Source organism: Populus euphratica, unplaced genomic scaffold (genome assembly GCF_000495115.2).
Source record: "Populus euphratica unplaced genomic scaffold, PopEup_1.0 scaffold41.1, whole genome shotgun sequence".
In the NCBI taxonomy this organism is placed as follows: domain Eukaryota; kingdom Viridiplantae; phylum Streptophyta; class Magnoliopsida; order Malpighiales; family Salicaceae; genus Populus; species Populus euphratica.
Genome location: NW_011499868.1, coordinates 831,515 through 856,260, shown reverse-complemented (window position 1 = coordinate 856,260; position 24,746 = coordinate 831,515). Strand labels below are relative to the sequence as shown.

The window sequence follows — 24,746 nt, the reverse complement described above, 5'->3', positions numbered from 1 at the left end:
AAATATTTATAAATCAGTTCAAAAACTCAAAATTAAATCTAATCAAAACAAAATTTAAGGATTTCAATTATGAATAACAATTTAATACTAACCCGATGAATATCAATCCTACATGAATGAATATGTATTTTTTTAATTATTATGTTACTCAAAAATAATTAATAAGATATTGATATTATCAAACCCTATGTAAAACTTGTCAAAAACCTAACCTAAAATATATATTTATATTATATAGATGTATTTGTAGAATATTTTTATTATTTTAATTCAAACACACATATATATAGTATATAAGTATAATATTTATCATTTTATCATTTAATCTACATATACATATTTCAAATATATATTAACTATTTTATTTTTTATTGAATAATAAATAATAATAGATATTTGTATTGATACCAAAACTTGATGAATAGTTTATAAATATTAAAATTTTTTATCTTAAATAATATATGAATATCAAGAAATCTGATTTGTGAATATTCATTTTCATCTAATTTCAATCTAGTTTTTTAAGCATGGTGAATGAAGAAAATCACACCAAGATCGGCCTTCTTTTATGACTGGATTCCATTCTTCCAAAAAATTGGTCTCTCATCTTCCAATATTTCGGGATTGAAATACAATAAAAATGAAGTTTTGTACCCTTAATGCAAACACCTAAAATTAGAGGGATCTGAAGAAAAAAGCAAATCTAAGGGGACAATGTTTCTGCGCAACGCACTGTGGATGAACATTCAGCACACCATGTATGGGTGTACAATGTTTCTGCACATGAAAAATCCGTTTTAGTTTTTTCTTATGATTGTAATTGTAATTATTTGGGACATATGGCTGATCGAAATTTGAAGCCCAGTTTGGAGCCAGCAATTGTTTATTCGTGTCGGTTAAAACTCCCGCGTGTCTATGCATGTTATTTAGAAAGAGGACGCATTCTTTTTTTTTTTTAGATTATCGTGGGTGTCCGGTCTAGTTGCGCGCACCACGATCAATACTAAGAAAGAGGACGCATTCTTTTTTTTTTTTTTAGATTATTGTGGGTGTCTGGACTAGTAGAGGGAGCAAACCTCTTAATCCCAAATCCTTACCACTTGGCTAACGCATTCTTTATTCTCTGCTGGCAAGAGAGAGGAGAATCAAGAGGAGAAAAGACAGAGAGATATGACAACGAGAGACAGGAATCTTGAGCGTTTGAAACCCATTCAAGATCCTGATAAAAATATTAAGAATATCATTACCAAAGGAGGAGGCTCTAAGTCTTCCTCTGAATCTGCTTCTAAGACACTGTCTAAGAAAGAAATGGCATTGAATTTTCCCAGGCTACGTAAATGACAGTGTCTTAGAGTTTTGCCGAGTGCATAGAATTCTCAGCACTTGCATCTGTATTCTCTTTCTCGCAGTCCTCACCGGTTGTGTGGAAATTTTCTTCACTGTCTCGAGCGATACAAGACATTATAAATCAATAATATGGCGGGAAGGAGTTTGTCTTCCATTCTGCTAATTATGTAACTATCTGGAATATATATGGTTACTTTCTTGGTCTTCCATCACGAACTTATCTCGTCTAGTCCCCTGCATTCTTGCTTGAGTGCCAGTCTTTGCAAATTAAGTCGTGAATTCAAACTCAATGATTGCAGTACTGGCGAGTCATGAAATATTTGCACGATTCAAGGTTTCCATGCTAAGTCAAATGTCATATCCATGGACTATCTCTGTGCATACATGTCATACTGTAAGCCTTCAACTACAATCAAGAACTGTAGATATTAACGCTTCACATTATCACATGGTTCCGCGTATCCTTTGGAGGTTTCTTGAAACAGTTCATTAATTTTTTATTTCCTTGGTGCATGACAATAATTTGCTTTGCTTTTGCAGTGCCATCCTGCTTCTTGTAGCCATCACAGTCCGCATCACTTGGTGGTTTATTAGTCTTGTGGATGGGTTCTTCTCTCCGATCTATGCTCCTTTTGGAGCCAATATATTTGGTTGGTGTCAACATGCCTTCACTCTATTGCACAGTTTGCTTGCTTCTATCTTTCTGTTCTCTTAGATACCTGCATTTTTTAACATCTATTTAATGTTGAAGGCACAATCTGGACATAGTGGATGCTCTTTATATAAAGGGGGCAATGCAATTTTCTCAAAACAATCAGTTGGAAGTAAAATGCCACCCCAGCTACTGGCAGTGGGATCATCTGTTTAGTCTAGCAACAGAATGGCCCAGCTGCTAAAATACTTGGTGTCATTTCTGCCATGCAGAACCATAGCATCTGTTGAATAGATTTGAGGGATATTCAATTTGAGCGATTAGATTCAACTGTGCTCAGCAATAATTCTGTCATGGCTACTAGAGCATATTACGTTTACTTAAACGAGTGAAATTATTGTGTTTTTTGTGATTCTTGTTGAGGATAGTAATAAAGTAAAACCAGTCTGGTTTTACCTGTGTCCAAGCTGGCTAGAAATTCTAACTGTTGACATGGTACTATAGCAATTTAACATGGGCTGTGAAAGTAACATGGTATATATGCCTTCTCTGTTCTGAAAAATACTTCTTTCTGACTAATTTGTGGGCCTTGGATTTGTGACCTACATCTCTTTCATCTTCCTGACTAGTGTGTTCATGCCCCCATGGTTGGAAGCTTCTGTCCTTGGCTAGGGAGAATGGTTTATCAGGACAATGCCTTTCGCTAGCTATATTTGATCTGCTTCTGAATGAATTACTCCAGCAATATCCCCAGGTTTGGATAATCAACTCCCTTTCTAATATTAGGTTTCTCAAACATGGAGTTTAAAGAGAAATCTGGATTTTAGTTCAGAGCTCCAATGCCTTAAAGGAAGTGGGCATCATCAAGCATCCACACCATGGCCATCACAAGTTTGACGAATGTATTTTATTAATTGAGAATTAAATTTTATAATTTATTTTGTTTTGTTTTTTATAAAGTTGTTTTAGTTTTATGATCCTAATCATAAATTTAAAAAAATAACATGGGTTGGGTTGAATTGGGTTATTATTTTAGTTTTTTTAAATTGATTTTTTATTATATTTCATCCTTTAATGTTGAGTTAAATAAAAATTATATTTTATGATTTTTTTAAATTTTTTTCTACAAGATTATTTCAATTTTATGACCTAGATAGTAGGTTTGATAGGTTAACTTGGGTTGAATTTGATCATTTTTTATTTATTTTTTATTAAATTATCTCAGTCTTATGACTCAAGTTATAAGTTTAATAGTTAATTTTAATTTTAATTTCATCATTTAATTGTGAGTTGAATGAAACTTTGGTTTCATAATTTATTTCAGTTTGTTTTCTATTTTGTTATCCTGATCTCATGAGTTAGGTCATGGTGTTTGACAAGATAATTTATGTTTATTTGAATATTTTTAAATTAATTGAATTTTTTAAGTATATCCTTTAACATTAAACTGATTAAAAATTAAGTTTTATAATTTATTTTAATTTATTTTTTATAAAATTATTATTTTCTCATGACCATGGCTGTAAAATTGACATATTATCCTAAGTTGACTCGAGTTAACCCTTTAAATATTATTCTCAATTCATGAGACTGAAATAACATAATAGAAAATAAATAAGATAAATCATAAAATATAATTTTCAATCAATCCAATATTAAAAGCTAAAATTAAAAATAAATAAATAAATATAAGTCAATTAGATTAACCCGCTAAATCAAGTTAATTTGTTTAATTCATAAATTTTATTGATAGAATATGAGAACTTAATAAAAAAAATTCATATCATAAAAAAATTTTGGTTCGAAAAAAAAAACTATTGTGCCTTTTTTATTGTATAGTTAATTATAAATGGGTGACAGGCAACATGACGTTAGCTACCAGAATTTAGCTTATCATTTAATAGCTAGATTATTAATATTAATGAAAAGAGGCAAATGTAAGTTAACCTTCCGTTGTCGTCCAGCGGTTAGGATATCTGGCTTTCACCCAGGAGACCCGGGTTCGATTCCCGGCAACGGAAGTCTTTTTTTGTTACTTCTGTAGTGGTTCCTTTGACTGACCCCGTTTGGTTGGATAAATGTTGCTATCTGGAGGAAAAGTCCTAGAACAATCTCAAATTCGATTCACCAAAGAGGCAACGGTCCAGCCGAAGCTCAAAATCAGCATTTTTGAGTGAAATCTTTCCTTGAGGAATTTCGTTACTAATTACGGCACCTAAAATGGCCTTCTGAAAATTGTAGTTGGCATCATCCAGCAGCTGGGCCCTCTCATGGCTGATTCGTTCTCAAATGTTCAGTTCATGAAATTAGAAACAAGAGATCAAATTATGCCATTGCTATTTGCAGCATTCATATGCCTTTTACAGTTAATTTTGCGATTTGCAAGTTCACGTTGCATCCTACATAATCACCATTCATATAAAGACCGAGGATGACATAATTAGACAGATGCATCACTTGTTTTGAACTTCTGAAAACGAATCAGATGACGAGGAGAATACATCTGTCTGATAATGAGACATTACAAGAAATAGCCTCTTTCCAAGTGTTCACAAAATGAAAGAGACCCATCCGCGAGCAACATGCTGCTCAAAGATCGTACGGGCAAATTCCAAGTCACCCCACAAAAAGCAAGACGTCCAGATATCATGGGCACGTCTGCACCGCATCCTACAAAGCAAACCGCTAGCTGTAAAGGGTAGAGAGCATGCCTCCATTTGCATTTGGTATTACCACCTCCCAACCAGGCCCTTTCAGGGGAAATGAACCAGTAGCAGCAATACTTTCTGTGTCATCATCTGATGAGCCTACAACCAGATCACTGCGATCCAAGACCCTCTCTAAATCTTCATCGCTGATATCTGTCTGTATCAGCTTGTCTTCTGCAGTTTCTTCATCTCGAAGTAGTGCCAGTATATCCTCTTCCTGAAAGTACAAAAGAAATGAAACAAGCTCCTAGTCATAATTGAGTCACATCCAGCATTAGCTAACCACAGGTGTTCAGTCAACAATAAATCAAAATTTGCACTTTAGCATCACACAGAATGTTCAGTTTTTTAACATGCTGCAGCGGGTCAATGTATTAACAGCCATCTAGGTATTGCCAAAAGTCATTGTCTCACCATTTAACACCAGATTAAAAGGATGTTCAAAAGGAGAGAAATAAATGAGGTGCAAAAAATCAGATCTTTCCAAACTCCAGCTGAGGTGCAAGCCCCTGCTGAATTGACAACGAGCCAAGAAAGAAAGATGCCATTGCTACCTGTAAAGGCTAAGTGATAGTAGGTGAAATAAACAAAGATTTAAAAACCTCCATAACTTCGGTGCCCTTAGACTTGGTTTGCTCAAGATGAAACTGCCCTTTCCCAATGACCACGTGCTCAAGCTTCAACTTACTAAAAGCCCTTTTCAAAATACGACCCTGTAAGCATACGATTTGTCAATGATCTAACAACCAAACAAAGCATTAAATGACAACAGAGATCAATATTGAGATACCTCGATTGACTGAGCCGTTGCGAGCCTGTAAACATGAACAGGCTTGGTTTGCCCAATTCGGTGACATCTATCCATGGCTTGGAGATCCATTTGAGGGTTCTGAAATACAGAAGTATATCGATGAAATAGCATGAAACATCATGAGTTTTAGTAGATTGAGGGTGGAAGATGGAACACAAGATCAAGAAAATACCCAATCACTGTCATACAGTATACAGGTATCAGCTGAAGTGAGGTTTATACCCAGTCCACCAGCTCTTGTGCTGAGAAGAAATACCCTATACTGGCTGTTCTCATCATTGAATTCCTCGATCTGTTCAACATAAAACAAAGGCTTGTCAAGACTAGAATAATAACACACTTTATTCCTCGGATACATAGACTGGAAAAGAAACAAAGTGACAACAAAATCAGCCGAGATGCGAGCCTGATTATTAAAGACAGTGGAAACAGGAGTACATTGCATCTCCAAGATCTCGAAAGAAGCTTTCAAGAGTGCATAATCAAAACAAGCAGAAAGGCTTTGATGAAAAGCAGATGCCAGGCATAAGTGAGATCATGTATGATTGGTCTAGCTGTACCAATTGACTCAAAGACAGTCGCAGAATCCAAAATTGGAAACAGATTCAATATTCATCAATATTGAGCAACCTTCCTTCCATGTTTAAACCTCAAAGCTGAAAATCAAAGCAAGGCTTAACAAACCTGTCTCTTCCTTTCACCCAAATTCACACTGCCATCAATTCTACAAACTTCAAATCCTTTCTCACTAAAATAGTAATCCATTATGTCCAAAACTTTAGTCCACTGAGAGAAAATCAGAACCTGTTTACAAAGCCAGCGGGAGATGAGCATGTAGTTAAAATAAACTAGAAACAGTAAAAACTTGCACATCATACTTTGTGCTTGAGTGCAAACAATCGATTCAACAATTTGTCCAGCAATCGGAATTTGCCGCACTGCTCAACTATCTGTTCCACAGGTGGATAGAAATCTGTCCCGGATATCAAAGGCATTAGTGAATCTGGCAAGCCACAAATTTACATTACAGTAGTTAAATGTGCTGTAAGGCAAATACATGTTCCATCAAAGGCAGATGTTAAGAGGTCCGGGTGGTAGCAATTTTTTCGAAGTTGAACCATCAAATTAGTAAGCCTTCCTTTCATACCACGTCCTGCAATATCAAAAGCCAGAAGTCAATACAGGAAAATGTGTTGTATGGCTATGTATTCTATTAGACCAGTGCTTGCTTACAATGCAAGACATTATGTATGGCTAAAGAAAAAATTACTTCCTTTTGCTATCAGGTAGAATAATCTAAAAAAGTACATAAAATTAAGCAAACAAATAGTATGACCACGTGATATTTTGATTGAGCTTCTGTTCAAGAAGAAAAATTAATAATAACATGAACATTAATGGGCCAGTGCTTCACAAATCATAGGAAGAACCATAGCCAGGATTAAGTCAAAGACCAACAACCAAAAGAGGGAGAAATGGACAATACTGTGATCCAAAAGTAGATAATGTTCATTTTTAACTTCAATCAACTATTCAGGTTCTAGATTCACCATTTTCCTGCGACATCAAATAGGCATAAAGATCCATACAGCTAATTGATAAACAGCAAGTATCCTGAAATTCTCACTTGAAGCTGTCATACTTTGATAGCCAGCGGCACCAGTGCCCAACATCAGCCAGAAAAAATACCAGAATGTCCAGAGAAAAAATCACAGGAAATACAGCCTCTTTTCTTCATTTCAAGCCTAATTTCATATCAATAAAAAATCAATTGAAAATAATATAATACCTGTATCCATCTTCTCTCGCAAATGGCCCTCCAGGGTCTTATTAATTAAATGATCCTGGAATTTCTTCTGATGCTCGGTCAGAGTCGCATATAAAATAATCTCCTTTTTCCGGGGGAGCATCTGCTCCACATCAGTCTTCAATCTCCGAAGGAGAAATGGGCGCAATATTGCATGGAGTTTGACTACAACCTGAGGATGATTGAAAACCCAGTGTTGATACCATGCCATTTAGACTGTTTCGTAAAAAAGTACAATTACATCAGTAGGAAGGATGCATACCTGAGCCCTTCGCCTTTCTTCTACTTCTTCCTTCATTGCTTCATTATTGCACTTTCCTGACAGATCAAACCTGAGAAAGAAAAAACACATTGTTAGTTATAAGAGCTCAGGCAAAAGCAGTAAGCATCATCACAATAGGCTATGCTCTTTCTTCCTTCTCTTGAACAAATCACGATTTAAGCTAATTGGGGCCATGCAGATTGCACAAAAAAAAGGCTTAACCAAGTTTTATTGGATTCTCTTGGTTCAATCCAGCATCATATGCAACATCTACTGGTGTTTTTTTCTTTTTTTTTAAAAAAAAAAAGGCTTGAACACATGCCTTGAAGGTGATATAACGAACCACGAGAATTGAGAAGGAAAAAAATGAATAACATGCACATGAATTTAGAAGATTTGGCTCAAAACCTACATCAGTAGACAAATGAACAGAGATTTCATTTGTGAACATAGGGGCACAACAGAAAGGACCAACAAATGGGAAGCCTTTATGTTTGTAAAGAAGAAAATGTTCAAGTGGTGTTTTCTTACCAATGAAACTAAACTTTAATCAACTATAATAAGCCAACCCATCCTAACAAACTGGTGGCACCTTCACTGACCATACTTAACACAAACAAATGTTTATAATTTTCTTGTCATGAATGCAGAAAGAAACAAAATAGTTCACCCTAGACTGCCAGGTAACATATGAAACCAGAGAACAGATCAAATTTTTTTTTCCTGGCTAAATATATGTTGAAATGCACAAGGCAGTAATGTCAAGCATTGCAGCAAAATTACATGATTAAATTTACAATGCCATAATCACTGGAAAATACAAGGGCAACTTTGAAAAACAAATGAAGTTGAAAGGTTACCAGGACTGCACAGTAAAAAAAACCACTAGACAAAGCATACTGACCAGGACTCAAATTCTTCATGGGATTGGAAAATATCAGGCAAAATGAAATTCAGCAATGACCAAAGCTCAGCCAAATTGTTTTGCAGGGGTGTCCCAGTTAATATGAGCTTATTGTCCACACATAAGTGTTTCAACTCCTTCAGCAATTTGCATTTTGAATTTTTCAGCCGGTGCCCCTTCAGTAAGAAAGTTACAGTTTAGAATAGTTAGGTAAATCACTAGTCCTGCAAATTTAATATCAGCATGTGAAAGAAGAAGGGTCCAGATTATTAAAAGTGCAAAAAGCACAAACAAATGCAAAGGTATCTCGAATCCTATGCTCAAACACAAGCATGGACAAGAAAGCTTGTGTTTTCAAATTGCAGTTTAAATTATTAACAGAGTAATAAAAAAAATCTAAAAACTAACAAAATATTAGTGCTTAGTCAGTTAGCTCAAAATATTAGAGCTTTGTGCAATTGCAAGATCCAAGAGACCACGGTTGCAAGCCTGCATGGCAAGTCTAAACTTCATAAATCCAAAAACAAACAAATGAGACCTGTTATTTTCACGTTCCAAACAAAAATGTATAAAGTGATGGCAAATCTAAAAGTGTACCAGAAAAAAAAAACCAACAAAGAAAAGCAACTTTTAGAATTCCAGGCACTTGAGATCCTGAGTGTTTTCTTGTATATAATAAGAAAGTCTTATGTACAGTGCAGTTGATCTCGATATATACAAACAACACTGAAATAGTTGAACCACTTGTAGCATAGCAGAAAACAATGAAGTGCATATGACCACCCCTAGCTGAATATTATTTGTTTGGAAGGGAAAGAGTACTTCTCCCTTGTGGCTGCCTAACCTACAAACTACCTTGTTGAAACTCTCACCTCATCAACCACAAGATACTTCCATGGGTAATGCCTCAAATGCTTTTTCGCGTCAGATAATGCAATCTCATAGGAAGTAACAATAATTGGAAATTTGGGGCCAATTGATCTGGGCATGTGCTTCCTCCTTATCTCATCCCTCTGTTTCTTGTCACCATGGTATATAATTGCATCCATAGAAGGAACAAACCTATTAAAGGGAGTTTACAGAGAATCAGATAGAAGTGTGGATTAAAAGATCAAGGTGAGCAGCTTACATGAAAAATCAAGTTAAAATTTTACCTTGAAATCTCATTCACCCAATTTGAGAGAGTGGAAAGAGGGGCAATAACCAAATAAGGGCCATGTAAGCCATTCCCTATTAAGTGTGCTAGGAAACCAATTGTTTGGATAGTCTTTCCAAGTCCCATTTGATCGGCAAGGATCCCATTAAGCCCATTTTGCCAAAGAGAGATCAACCATTTCACACCTTTAATCTGATAGGACTTCAACCTGCCACCAGTCAACAAAGGTACAAGTTCTCTCTGCTCTTTCTCAACTCTTTCTTCTTCAGTCAAATTTGCATCCTCAGTGTTTTCAACTTCCTTAGACCTTGTAAGCATTGCAGTAACTGCTCTCTTGGCTTTCCTCTGAAGAAAAGTTACAGCAGGTTGTAAGTTTTTAAGGCAGTCTTAAGATGGCATTGTTTCATAGAGAAACACATACGCTATCATTAGATACAAGAAGATTTAAGAGGCCAGACACCAAAATTCCACCAGGTTTATCTATACATTCACCTTTTTTAATCAGTTCTCTTACATTTTTGTATTTTCATCATTTACAGTTATCTCTGGCAGGTGGGCTAAATGTTCCTTTACAATATTTTTTCCTATTAACAGCTCTATTGCATTAAGAACTAACCATGGAATATATACGATGAAAAAATTATTGAAAATTAGTTTACTTCCTTCTGTTAGCTGAATAAACCATCTACTTCCCAACTGACTGTTAGGATTTCCATGATCTGCAACTAGTCAAGTCCCAATAAATTAACTTAAACATTAAATTTTATAGAATAAAACAATGCCACCCACAGCAGCCATCCCTAACCTGATATGCAAAATACTAATATTGATATAAAGGAAAACATGAAGAAAGTTTAAAGATTACAGAATTGTATAGTGCAGCAGCTTTTCTTTTTGATCCCCGACCTCTACTTTGCTTCACAGGTTCATCCTCTTGCTCCACTCCATTCTAGCAATGCAGTTTAAATCATAAGTAAAACAAAAAAAATAAATAAATAGAAAGGAAAACAACCACCAAACAAACAAAATTCCTTAAAAAAAAGGGCATTTGAGAAGATACAGTTGTGATTTGATCCATCTGTTCCAGCAAGAACTCCGAATAGAGCTGAGTTTGAGTTAAGAGGTCATCCAATCTCGTATATTGACTCTCATTCAAGCGAGCAGCCTCCTCCAGGACTGTTTCTTGCACCTCTTTTATCCGAGAATTCAATAGTTTCTCTTCTTCCTCTGCCATAGATTTTGATATGAAAGACGGGTCCTCATTTTTTGCTTCTACAAATATCACTTCCTCCAATTTCACTTCATCTTTGATCTTGCATTTCTCCTTCATGATATTAAAAAAAAAAAAACAGAAACATAAAATCATTAAAAAAAGGTCATTTTCATGTACTTTTCGCTCTTCATTTCTACTAAAATACTTCATTTTCTAAAGAACCAAACAGACAAATAAGATCAAAATTTACAATAATTTCTCAAGAAAAAAAATTAATCTAGAGATCTAAATAATACCTCATCTTCAAGAACCGAAGTAGGAGAATCAGCAGGAGCTTCATTTTCCACTTCGCTCCCCATTTCAAGCCCTGAAAAAACAAACCAGCACAAAAACATCACCTTAAAAACGGCACAAATTTGTTGTTTTCACACAGCAGGAGCTCAGAAATAATGAATGAGCTGGTTGATTAAAAGAAAAAAAAACTAGGGCAATGAAAAAAATGGAATTACCGAGATTAATTGAACAAATCAACAATTTTAAAGTGATGTAAGAGTACGAACTGTAAAACGAAGAAGAAACCGGTGCTTACTGTGAGTGTTTCTAAGTGAAAATTGCAGGAACCGGACCGAAGGGCAGAAGAGCAGAGAGGATGGGAACTTCTGAATTTGCAACAGCAAATAAAGTGTTTTTAGTAAATAAATAAATAAAAATGATATATTTATTATTTACTTTTATTGTCTTCTTCGAGGTGCAATGGGCGGGAAATGAGTTTAAAATATGCTCAAGGATGTGCGCATAATTACCTCGAGACCCTATGTGGATAAACTCCTTCTGGTTTGTATAAATTACTATCTTACACCCAAAAAAATTGTCAAGTAGATGTAGCTAGTTTGTGTGCTATGCCTGCAATATTGCGTGGGAGTTTTAAATTTTTTTAAACGTGAAAAAAAAAATCTAGATGTAAAAAATTATTTGCAATTATTATTAAACATGAGAATACAATTATTTTTATTTTTATTTTCATAAAAAAATTTATATTAATGTATTTCTTATTTATCTGGATCAACAAAAATTTTTAATTGGAAGCATTGTTTTCCTTTTTAGATACGACTGTCAAGGTAAGTTAAAAATCAATATCAAAATAGTATATTTGTATTTTGTATAGTTGAAATTAAATTAGAAAATATAGTTATCTTAATTTTTTTTTATAAAGATAAATTTTCATATTCATGTATATCCCATTCATAGTGGCCAATGCAATGTTTTTGTTTTATTTTTTAAATATAATTGTTAACGAAAGTTAAAAATAAATATTAAAATAGTATATTCATATTTTATGTGGTTAAAAGTTAAAAAGGTTATAAATACAATAAAATTATGTTTAAAATCTATTTAAATATTTTAATAATAAACAAACAATTTTAATTAGAGACTTTACTGTTAGTAATGTTATTTTCAGATTAAATATATAATAATTGAAAAATTATATATAATATTTAATGATCATGTGAAAAATAAAAAAAATTCAGCAAATATTTTTTAAAATATGAAAAATAAAAAGCCAGCCAGGAATCAGGCCTCACATCTAACCGAGTTACCGTCCCCACAATGGATTTGTTATGAAACGATTAAAAAATATACATTGAGATGCTTCAGCGATATATGAATTGTTAAGCATCACAGGAAATCTCATTTCTTTTAGTGCTATAGGTTAAGCAATTACATCATGTGTAAATTATATATATATTTAAAGATACGGTTAATAAAAACAAGGTTCATAAACAAAAACGGTAATTCTTACCTTGTTATATATGTCTTGTATTTATTAAGCTGATGTGATGAGATAAGTTTATTTAATGTTTTTTTTTGAGCTGATGTGATGAGATAAGTTTATTTAATTGTTTTTTTTTTTTAGGACGGGGTTGTGGGCCACTGGAATGAGATGACCGGAGGAACACGGGCGCTTTGTTCCATGCCACTTTTCTGGGAACAGCACGTTTTCTCTCTGGGTCTCCTTTTGCTATCCACAAATAAGAAAACATCTACAGATTCCTAATGCTTTCATTACAGCGCACGCACCACTTGTGGTTTGATGGTTTTGTCGCATTGGTAGTTTGAAAAAGATCAATTAAGTCTTGATATCTGGGAACAGAGTCAAATTAATACACTTGTGCATTTTTAAAAGCTTATTTGAAAGGGTGATTACAGTTTTTTTAAGTATTTTTTTAATTATAAATATATTTTAAAAAATTATTTTTATATCAATACAATAAAGTGATCTATAAACACAGAAAACATATTAATTAAAAATAAAAATAATTTTTTTTTAAAAAAATACTTTTAAAATACAAAAACAAATATTACCTTAGTATCTTATCAATTTTGTCATTAAAACTTTCTTTGTGAATTTCATTTTATGGTTTGAATTTTAACTAAGTTTAAAATATTTTATATGATGTGTTAATATATTATAAGAAAGAAAATTAAAATTTTAATTATATTTTGGATGGAAAGATGATTTAAACTCAAGGTTTAAGAGCCTATTTTATCTACAAATGATATAATTCAATGTACCAAAAGTATAGATGGAAGTGGAAGCTGCTTATGGTATAGATTAAGAAGTTACAAGTGATGGAGTTAGATCAAATGTTGGGGTATTCAAATTGAAGAGTTTTTCTTTGTTTTATTTTAAATTTATAGAGTTTATTCCCATAGTAAAATCCATTTGTCTTTGCACTTGTCCGCGTAGTAATGCTTTCCAAGATTCACTCTTTATGGAAGAGTTTAACTTGACCCCTGGTATTTGTTGTGACTTGGCACACCATCGCAAAATTTATAATTTTGCTTTCACTGGGACTGCTAGTTCCAGTGGATTACAGTGTGATTTTAAGGGTGTTTGATAATGTATTATTGATTTTAAAAAAAAAAAAAAGTGTGATTTTAAGGGTGTTTGATAATGTATTATTGATTTTTAAAAAAATATTTTGGTATTTGTTGTGACTTGGCACACCATCGCAAAATTTATAATTTTGCTTTCACTGGGACTGCTAGTTCCAGTGGATTACAGTGTGATTTTAAGGGTGTTTGATAATGTATTATTGATTTTAAAAAAAAAAAAATTGTTAAAAAAATTAAAATAATAATTTTTTTATTTTTTTAAATTTATTTTTATCATTAATATATCACTCAAAATAATTAATATATCACTCAAAATAACTAAAAATAAAATTTTAATAAAAGATAAGTTAAAACTCATTTCTAAATACTTCTTTATCCAAGAGAGCATTTAGAAATGCGGGTCAACATGTATTTTTAAATCCAAGAGAGCATTTAGAAATGCGGGTCAACCTGTATTTTTAAATTTTTTTGTATGTTTTAGATCATTTTAATGTATTAATCTTAAAAATAATTTTTAAATATTATTTTAATATATTTCATCATAAAAAACATTTTAAAAAATAATCATATTCAACTCTTAAACATGTCTTAGATAGTATAAGGACAAGACAACTACCTTCAACCAATAAATAATAACTATTATATTTGATTCTCTTTTTTAAAAAATAAAATATGTAATTTGAACTTAAAAGTTAAATTTTATATTAATAAAAACTAAATAAATAAAAATAATTAATTTTGATTTTAACAAATTTCATTTAATAAGAAAAAATTAAAAATAATAAATTTTTTTTATAAACATGCTTGGAAAAAAAATCTGAGTTTTGTTTGTTTTTTTAGGTTTGTTGGGTGATTTTGAGATATTTTAAAATTATTAGATGATTTATAAAAAGTTATATGGTTTTTATTGTTATTTTTAGTAAAAATACATTAAAAATCAGGTTACCACTTTATTCATGATTTTCCTATCACCATAATAATTATCATATCATGAGCTAAGTAGCAGGAGAGAACATCTCGTTTGCCCCAGCAGGCAACACTTCACGTGATTTTTTTAGTCTGACCCGTAGGATAGTGTGAGAATGAGAAGTAAACAAGTATTTTTTGTATTTTATTTGAAAATGTGTAAACCTATTATACATATTATCTCAAGTACTATGTACGCTTCACTGATGAACAATTAATGCTCTTTACAGTTAATGATTTTTTAGAATCAAGTTTTTTTCCTTGAAAGAAAAAATTCGAATAGAGAAGCTAACATCTTTACTGCATCTAAATTGAAAAAAAATAAAATAAAGTTAATTATCAACAAAATTTATTAACCAATCCTTTTAATTTTAAAAATATTATTTAAACCATCTATTATTTAATCAATCCTTTCACAAATTCCATTTTTCTCTTTCTTTGAAATGAAAATACTAAAAATTAAAAGCTTGTTTGGTTAGTATGATTATAGTTATTTTTTAAATAATTTGTCGTATTAAAATACATGTTAATAATATTTTTTATTTTTTTAAAATTATTTTTGAAATCAATATATCAAAATAATTTTAAAAACTAAAAATATATTAATTTAAAAAATTTAAAATTCTTTTAAAATACAAAAATAACAAAGGAATTTTTTTTTGCCAGGAAAGAATGTGTTTTGAAAAAATAAAAACATACTAGATTGAGAATCGCCAATGCTGACTAGGCTCACCAGAGGACTATCTAATCATCCTTAATAAATATATATGCTAATCACTTAGTTCCAAAGAACTGCAGGGATTAAGTTATAATTAATTCAAAAACTTTTGTCGTGCAGACGATGTTGGTGCAAATTAAGCACTTAAGAGTCTTGTCGTTTCATGCCAAAAGCATTAGAGTGCAGTTGCTTTTAATGGGACATCATGGGAGAAATTACGGGATATATGCAATCCGACAGTATTGCAATGCAAACATATATTATATAGGCATGTGACAGACATAGTTTTGAAAGTGGATATTATTAAATACTAACAATACAGTTGTTGTTAACCGAAGTTACTAAACTTTTATCTCCGAGAAAGACATTATTATTTAGTGTTGTTTGTGATTATATTTTAAAAATATTTTTAAAAAAATTTAAATAATTTTATTTTAAATAATTTTATTTTTAAATTATTTAAATGTATTGATCTTAAAAATAATTTTTAAAAAATAAAAAATATAATTAATATATTTTTTAAATAAAAAATATTTTTAAAAACAATCACAATAATATTACTAAACGTTAGATTATGAATAATCATAGAAACATTCTAGTTTAACGTGCAAACTCAAATCGAATTAAATCATAAATCGGCCTAGATTGAATTAATTTTAATAACATTGTACAAAATATTAATATTGTATTTTTTTCCTCTTCCCGCCCCCGCCCTTCCAGCTCCAAACTTTAAATTAGAATATTAGAGTTTCAATAGCTTCCAAATTTTTGGCATGGCTTCTAATAAAATTGGAAGAATATGCAGGGAAGATTGGTATGGTCATGCATAAATAAATAAATAAAATATTTCTTCCGTCAAAAACAAAACTTCAAATCAAATTATTAGAGTTTCACGGGCTTCTGGACTTGCGCAAGATAAGAACATCATAAAGTTTTAGCTGAGAAGTTGTACAACAAAAAAATACATGTCACTCTAAATAAATGTCCCGTGACATGTATATAAACCCATAATAATTTTTACTTGAAAATAATAAATGTAGAAATTGAAGACAAAGTGGAGCTGATTGCCGGTGTGACGCTGCCGAGAAATCCCACTGCTATTCTGCTACAGAACGTAGTTAAGATTGATAGCAAAGATTTTCAAACCCCATGTACTCATCATTCTCCAGCTTCTCAACCATGTTTGCTATGCCAACTCCACCTGCAGCAGTATAGGTATAGTGAATATTAGCATCTTGCCTTTTTTTACAGGGTAGGAAAAAAAAATGAATCACAGGGTTCCCTCTAAATCTTGGAATGAAGAGGAGATTTGAGCACCTAGGCTGATTGCGCTCACAAAAATTGTCAAAGCCAGTATGAAGATGATTATTGATGCTCTTCCAAGAATTGCAATTATCCTCCTGATCACATGCTGACCAGCAAAGGCAGCAATTGTTGCAACTAAAACAAAGTAAGCAGCTGCAGCAAGGAAGCAGAAAACAAACGCAGAAGGTTAGCTGGGTGACTGGTGACAACTATTACTGCTGTAGAGTTGATATCCATGTACACTGCTGCTACATACCATATGGGACCGGGAAACGATTGAGGAGGTAATACTCCACTACTGACATTGAAGATGAGAATGCCATTGCAAAAGTTGATGTTGCACTTGCTACCTGCAAAAAAGGCACCGAGAATCTCTGATGAATCTTGAGGCTCTTCGTAAGATCACTTCATTGGTGCATAGCAGGGCATATTGTAACAAAAAGTTAACATCATAGTTTGACCACTAATATTATGTGTATGTGTGCCTCATTATGCCTGTGACCGTTTCTTTCCTCTGCCTCTACTGGATTCTGGATTTTTAGTGATACTGTAGATGCATGAAAGAGGTTAAGTACGTTACCTGAGGAGGAATTCCTAATTCAAGGAAAAGAGGTCCCAAGATGAAACCACCTCCTAGCCCTAGCAGTCCACCTACTATTCCAGCTATTATTCCACATGAACAGTAGAGTAGAACCAGGTGTAACTTCCAATTTGTGATTTCCTTCCCTTTGGATGCTATCACTCTGGTCCCCTTGCACAAGGATATGGCTTCGAAAAGCGTAACTGAGGCAGCAATTGGTACCTGTATAAAGTCAAACTATATGTTCAACTGCTTCTACTCCCCAGAAGCGCAACACACAGTATGTTTCCAACAAGGGATCCTCAAACTTGCTAGGTTCAAGTTCCCTTGGATTAGCTGTGCCTGTAAAATATGTGCGGATAGGCGCCTCAACATTATATGGACTCAACCAAAGATGGCAGATTATCAGCAGTGTTGCAATATTTCTTATCCATTTCATTTCATGGATCAATTGTAAATAGATGAATTCTTGGTTCTCCTTGGATTACCTATAGGCTCAAGGTAAGAAGCTAAATCTAGTTTTGGATTTTCTATAGCCATATAGACTAGGATTATTCCATTTGGACGCCATTTAAGCTAAAAGTTGTTGTTGGATCATCTCGTGTGTGCTTGTTTGCGACTGTCAAAGGCAATTCTCTTAAAAAGATTATTCATATTTTCATTTTACCTGCAATAAGTTCAGGATCCAGTACATGACTGAGCAGGTTGGAACATTTGTCTGCATAGAGATTCATAAAGATAACATGTTTAGTAAATCTTTGCTGCATAAATTTAATATCCAAGTTTACAACTCTTTAAGATTGTCCTAGCAGTACAGAATTATGATTGCATGAAACTCTTCTAAGGCCTAGGAAAGACTATCTGAAATTCAATATATGGCCTCAGAATGTAGTATAATAGTTCACCTGAACAATTTGAACAAGAAGAAAGGCCACCCAGACATAGACAAGCAGAGCTAACTCTTTCCAGCGAATGTTTTCCCGTAGAGTTACCTGATTGTGAGAACAAATAGAAGAGTAATGAAATTTAGACTTCTAGAGACAGCATTGCTGTTACAAAAAAGGTGACATTCTTGATCTCACCTCATCGTCATGTAGAACAACTGGACCACTTGGAAGTGGCTGGTATTCTTCTTCAGCATCGTCTGCAAATTAATCAATTTTTACTCAAACTCCTTTCATGTGTACATTTCTTCAAAGACATTTTTCTCAGTAGGATTATGCGATTTACTGCCCTGATATTATACTGTTATTTCAAAGAGGAATTTACCTTTTTCTTTAGAATGGATATAAGACTCTTAGATTAAATGATAACTTCTGGTACATATTTCAGTTTCTTGGATAATAGGCTGTTGATCTAATAATAAGTTGGCACACAGTATAAAAGACTATATGGTCTTTAGAGAAAGTTGTTCAAATCCATTGCTGACTGATTGTCATGTGTTTTCTTCCAATGTGCTATGACTCTCATTAAGTGGAATTTGAACAATTAACATCAGCTTATATCTGTTTTATAATCCCATTAAGACTATTATCTTTCCATAATATGAATCTTTACATGGAGGGGAAAGCACAGGCGCTAACCTCCTGGTTTGGACTCTGATTCTAGCTGCTTGGCTGCTTCCTGAGTGTCAATGAGAATCTCAAATTAACCAGAAAAAAAAGAAGCCATTATAAGCTCAAGAATTAGTAAGTAGAAAACTTTACCTTCTTCATCACACTCTCTTTCTTCCATGTATCTATCCCTTTGAATAAAGCTTTAGTAGAAGTACCTGAAATTAGCAGTTTTTATGGTGGCTTGCATCAGTTTCATATATCAGAAGAAATAAACGTCACCTTGTTAACAGGAAAGTTTCATTCCTTTTAATGTATGGGATTAGGATTAGTTAAGAAGTAATCAAACGTTAACAGCCCCGAATTGCAAATGGAATGGGCATGCATTCTGAGTTGTGTTCTAGTTCTTCTTTCTGAAATGAAACCTATCATGGAGATTGATTAATGTGAAGATGCTTCCTTCAATATTTGCTTTACCTAAGAAGAGGATAATAAGCAGAACGGTAACCATCCAATCAGCAAACATGACATTGAAGGCAACTCCAACGCTGATTCCAAGCATGAGCATAGGCTGAAAGAGCAAAGCCAGGTCATAGTCTATTATGGGCATTTCCAGTGTTGGGTGCCTAAGTCTCAGGTTGTAATATACTGTTGCTCCTGCTGCACCCATAATCATACCTACAATCACGAAATCAGAATTATTAACATGCGTATTACTGAGCATTGATAGATTTGGAAATAGCAGATGTCTATATACTTACACTTGGAAATGGCAGTGGAAGATTTCGGATCGAAACCGATGATCAAGGTGAGCATCGGTACAAAAATCCCACCACCTCCAACTCCTCCAACGCTACCCAAAGCTGCCCCAAAGAATCCTACTATTGTTCCAACCGTAATTCTCCAATCAAACTTCATGTCCTGCACAACCAAATCTCTACTGTCAAAACAAAGCATCATAGCATATAGAATATGATAATAATGTTTGACTACCAAAAAAAACGTAACGATTCAATGATAACTCACAGGCCAAACAGGCTCATAAGAAGACTTCCCACCCTGAAATAAAAAATGAAACATTTTTACTATATAGCCAGGGCTCATGTCTTTCTTAACCAAGGTTTCTGCTTCTTTATCTTTCAGCAGTCTCTCAGCGCTGGCCATGTTGGTCATTAAGACTTGAACCAGAAATATGAAACATGTTAGCACTGCTGTTGTTGCTAAAGCTCTCTGGCTCACCATAATTCTAGCCATTAGGGGAAGTCTAAGAAAGAGGAAACCTAAAGAAAGAGAGTGTTTATGACTTTATTTCAAAACAATCTGTGTGTTTTCTGGATTTGGTTGCTAAATTTCGTGTGTTTCGCTGCTATGAAAACATTAACACACAGTTGACGAAGCTTTGATACAAATGAAGAGTGCACCTCTTGAGTACCTACCTAATGTCTACATATATACTCTCCCTTTTTTCCCTCTATGTGGTCCCCTAATATTGATTGCATTTCTTTATTTTTTTTTTTAAAAAAAAAACTAAAATGGTTTTCTGCATTTTATTCATTTCCCTGCTTTCACCATAATTTAGTAAACCAATCTATTAAAATTCCCAGAAGGGAGAATAGTAAATCTCAATTTGTTTTATCTTTGAAATTTATCGTACTCCTTTGGCCTCTTTCGTGAATTTATCTTCATTCAGTAGTTGGATTCCCTTTTCAAATTACAGAAAAAATATGATTTGAAAGCAAGAAAACTTCTTGCTGGATCGAATCTTATGTGTCGACTCTATTCCCAGAACATGAATTGTACATTCGTCTAACGGCGCACACTATCCTGTGCACAAGGTCAAAGCAGCTTATTCTCGGGGACTGAATTATTTGCATTTCAAACATTTTCTGTGCCATGCAATTTCGTGGAAGCTGAAGTTAAAACATAGGTTCGGCAAATGATGTTGAGTTCAAAACTCCAAAAGGGTTGCTCCGGTGTTTAATTATGCCCCTTAAATCATGGTCACAAAAATCGATCAGGTGAATTCGGGCAGAACTTGAATTACAGATCTAGAAAATCAACCCTATTTATTTTTAAAGAACCAAAATATATCAGTTTGATCTAATTTTTTTTAAAAAAATAATAGATTTTAACTGGGTCAATTTGGATTTTTGACAAGGTCAATTAGTTTTTTTTTTTTTTTTAACTCAAATTAATTTAAGCTCTGAACAATTAGATTCCAATGGACCTTTCAAACCGATACAGAATTTATAACCTTGTGATATCCAATTCGTAGAATTACTCTAATCTCTGATCATGTCACTTCCATGACAAGTGTTTATCTTTGATGATTGATACTCAATAACCTTGTACAAATCACAACTTTTCCTTTGTTGTCTCTAGCCTTGTAACATTAGACATGAGGCAGGAAAAAACATGTAAACGGGATTCCTATGAAATTTCTCAGAACCAGCAAAACGTTCAAAACAAAGCAGTACGGAATTTTTTGAGCTCTAGTGTAAGTTGCAAGAAACAAAAAGAGAGAGACTAAACTCAAGCCGGTAGCAGTACGGACGGCATGCAACAGCCACCACGAGCCATTAATTTGACAAATTAAGCACCAAGAAGTTTCATGGCTCATGGATGTTTCTTGGCTTTTCCTTCACCAAATCTTATCCCTGCGCTTCCATACAAAATCATGGAACATCTCTCTCTCAAGCCAAGTTTACAATGCTGCATATAAGTTGAAAAGGGATAGAAAGCAGCATCATTAATACACGGCAAACATGAAAAACCAGTTGTTCAAAAGGCTGGAAGAAATTACTGTGACACCAAACTAACTCTATATGGTGATCGGTTTATTTACCCAAGATTTTTGTACTGTTGCATTGCTTTAATAAAATGGGTATTGCTGACAAGGTCCAAGAGGATAATTACTGGAAATCTTTTTTTTTATAGGCCATTATTAATTTTTAAATTTATAATAAGAGGCATTATATATGTGATGATTTCTTGTTTTAACGTGTGTAGTCTTATTTTGTTGATGGATCAATGCATAACAGAAATTTTAAAAGGCGTGGAGACAAACGATGCAGGTAATATATCCTCTCTTCAACCAATCCATATTAGCGTTTTGAAACTCTGCTGTGTTTGGAAAATGAGTCCAATTGTATTTTTATAAAATTTAAAATAAAAAATAATCTAATATTAATTTTTTATATTTTTAGGATGATGTAAAAAAAAATTTAAAAATAAAAAAATTATTTTAATATATTTTATATTATAACCTGCAACTATTTCTATACTTCCAAATACCACTGAAATATTAATAAATTCATAATACAGATAACCTAATAATTAAAAAAAAAACAATATCATTAGTTTTTAGTACTGTGATAAGTAATAATAATTGATTTTTAAATTGTTTTTATTTAGAAATATATTAAAATAATATATTTTTATTTTTAACATTAACACATCAGAACATTGTAAAACATATATAAAAAATTTAATTTTAAATAAAAAAAATTTAAATTTTTATCAAACAGTATTTTAACTGCATCCCATACGCTGCTTAAAACTCCTTCGACTAACTTCAATGTCGAACTTTTACATCGAATCAACTTGTTCTATAATCAACCATGGTGGTAACTTTTGGGATGCACACGCTACCGAAGGCGGTGCGATGTCATATCTTTATGTTAATTTTTCTCCAATTTAATCTCAATAAAAGCTTGCCTCTTACACTTATGGCCCTATTTCTTTTTTACTTTGTTTTTGTTCTTGTTCTTGCATGTTTCGCCTCCCAATCAATCGTTCAAGCTCCATTGCTGGATCAAAACAATGTGACTTGTAGATGTATAGACTACACATAAAGCTATCACTTGTTGTTTATTGTGATCTTGAACCAACCAATTATTGGATTTAATTATCTTTTAACATATGTCATCTTTGTGGAATTTCAAATCAATTGAGTATTGCTGGTCAGTTGCTACGTGGTATGCTGCGCGATGGAGTAATTTTTTTTTTTTTGCAATAGCAAAAAAAAAGTTTGTATTTACAATGACCACAACAAATTTAAAAAAACTAACATGAACCTCTTAAAAAAATGATTATGGGTAAATATTTAATAATATTTTTAAATCCAGTTAAGCGGGTTGATGTTAAAATTTTTTAACCAGATTCTTAGTTGGCCTCATATTAAATTAAAATAAAGTGTGAGGAAGTTTTTATTTTGTGATCCACTTGATTTAATGAATAAAAAGATAACTTAGACATTTAGTGAAAATAGAGTTTGACAAAAAAAAATCTATATTTTTTTTTAATATTTTGATAATGATAAATCAGAGCAATACTGGTCAATTCAGGTTAATTATAAGATTTGCAACTCAAGTCATGAAAATGATTATAATGTGCTAACTCGATTGTTAAGTTATCTCTTTTGTTTTATTTTACTTCTTTTCTTTTCATATGAGTCCTATTTGGTATCAAGTTCGACAATATTGAAGACTAAACTGATTAGTTATATAGAATACAATGCGGTACTCGGTTGAAAAAATATTTTAAATTCAAGAATTTAAGTTAATAAAGGAGAGGGAAAACAGTAAGGCAAATGTAGCTCGCACACCAATGTATAGGAGACACCGTTGTGGTTTGAGTAGCATGTGCGACCTCATGTAATCTCCAAAAACCGACCTTTTTTGATGTATGTGGATTCGTCACGCCGATATTATTCCACCAACAAGGTGCATATTCACTACGACGGTCCAACTTGGCTTCAATGACCGTGTTTTCTTCCTTATCTTCTTTTCATGTTTTCTCTATCATCCTATCGTTTTACATATTTTTTCTTTTTAGTAAAAAGAAGCTCCTTGATTTATCCTTCTTTTCAAATCTAGCCCATTCATTTTCAATTCAATGAAATCAAAAGAAAAAAAAATCAAACTATTTTTAACAAAATCTTGTGTGGATCCAAAATCATTTTTTTTTTCATGCAACTACAAGAATCACATACTAAGGCAATTTAATCATAGCACCAATCTCAAATCTTAACCCATCAATTAAGAAAGGACCTAATTGAAAATCAAAAGACTAAAAGGAAAAAAAATCTAAGAATGAAAAAAAAAAAAAAACAGCAGAGGAAACAGTAAATTACCTAGGCAAATTATTTCTTAGTTAATTAATTAATAATAAGTCGTTCACCTAGATGACTTAAAAACTAATGTCTTATGTAATTTTTGCACCTTTTTTTTAAAAAAAAAACTTGAGATATTATCATATCTATATCATATTTCAAAATTCATGATGTTTAGTAATATAGTTTTTTTAATGGTGGAATAATAAGCTTAATCAATTATTCTCGCTATTTAATTAATTCTTTATAGCCAAGGAATGTGTAGCCTGACATAAAAATTATAATACTTGCAAAACATTTCTCTTTTGATGGATACAGAGAGATGCTTAAGTTAATATCTTTACAGAAAAAAAATATAATAAACATGTAAAAGAGTGTTAAATCCTAATAAGAAGATTGTTTTTTTTTTTTTTTGTGTTTTGTATATATGTTGATAACAATAAAATTATGAATCACGTGAATAATTTAAAGATATTTATACCTCCTGAATTATATATTTGTTTTTGCTTAAATGAGGAAGCTAAAAAGTTATTTAACCTAACAATATTAATGGGAGATAAATATTTTTTATATATGTATTAATGAAAAATAAATATTATTTACATAAATATTAATAAAAAAATAAATATTTCTTATACATGTATTTATAAAATAAAAATAAAAATATTATAAAAGACCCTGTACATCTAAATATGTAAATGTAAAGATATAAATGGAGTACCATCCAGGCTAAAAAGTCTAAATAAGTGAAAA

General features: G+C 32.4%; 2 protein-coding genes, 1 long non-coding RNA gene and 1 other non-coding gene across 4 annotated transcripts; 2 read left to right on the top strand and 2 right to left on the bottom strand.

Moving 5' to 3' along the window:
• The first annotated feature begins 3,948 nt into the window (after nt 1-3,948).
• On the top strand, nt 3,949-4,020 carry TRNAE-UUC (transfer RNA glutamic acid (anticodon UUC)). Its single transcript has one exon. It is a non-coding gene; the product is annotated as a tRNA-Glu (tRNA).
• A 283-nt stretch (nt 4,021-4,303) lies between these two features.
• On the bottom strand, nt 4,304-11,559 carry LOC105126566 (ATP-dependent DNA helicase DDM1-like). Its single transcript, XM_011027466.1, has 16 exons — nt 11,450-11,559; nt 11,157-11,227; nt 10,708-10,971; nt 10,513-10,596; nt 9,646-9,992; nt 9,364-9,553; nt 8,492-8,667; nt 7,588-7,657; nt 7,308-7,497; nt 6,576-6,671; nt 6,397-6,491; nt 6,203-6,322; nt 5,691-5,810; nt 5,498-5,596; nt 5,310-5,420; nt 4,304-4,924 (listed from the first exon to the last, which is right to left on the bottom strand). Exons 2-16 carry the CDS (start codon nt 11,217-11,219, stop codon nt 4,685-4,687), a joined length of 2,265 nt encoding a protein of 754 aa, XP_011025768.1. The 5' UTR covers nt 11,220-11,227; nt 11,450-11,559; the 3' UTR covers nt 4,304-4,684.
• LOC105126565 (uncharacterized) lies at nt 4,922-5,300 on the top strand. Its single transcript, XR_842449.1, has 2 exons — nt 4,922-5,170; nt 5,207-5,300. It is a non-coding gene; the product is annotated as an uncharacterized LOC105126565 (long non-coding RNA).
• Nucleotides 11,560-16,276: 4,717 nt separating the features above from the next.
• LOC105126564 (uncharacterized) lies at nt 16,277-20,367 on the bottom strand. The gene is made up of 12 exons (XM_011027465.1): nt 19,907-20,367; nt 19,642-19,801; nt 19,358-19,558; nt 19,034-19,098; nt 18,911-18,950; nt 18,410-18,471; nt 18,233-18,319; nt 17,995-18,045; nt 17,328-17,549; nt 17,004-17,097; nt 16,760-16,900; nt 16,277-16,643 (listed from the first exon to the last, which is right to left on the bottom strand). The coding sequence occupies exons 1-12, from the start codon at nt 20,132-20,134 to the stop codon at nt 16,561-16,563; spliced, it is 1,434 nt and encodes a 477-aa protein (XP_011025767.1). The 5' UTR covers nt 20,135-20,367; the 3' UTR covers nt 16,277-16,560.
• Nucleotides 20,368-24,746: the final 4,379 nt, after the last annotated feature.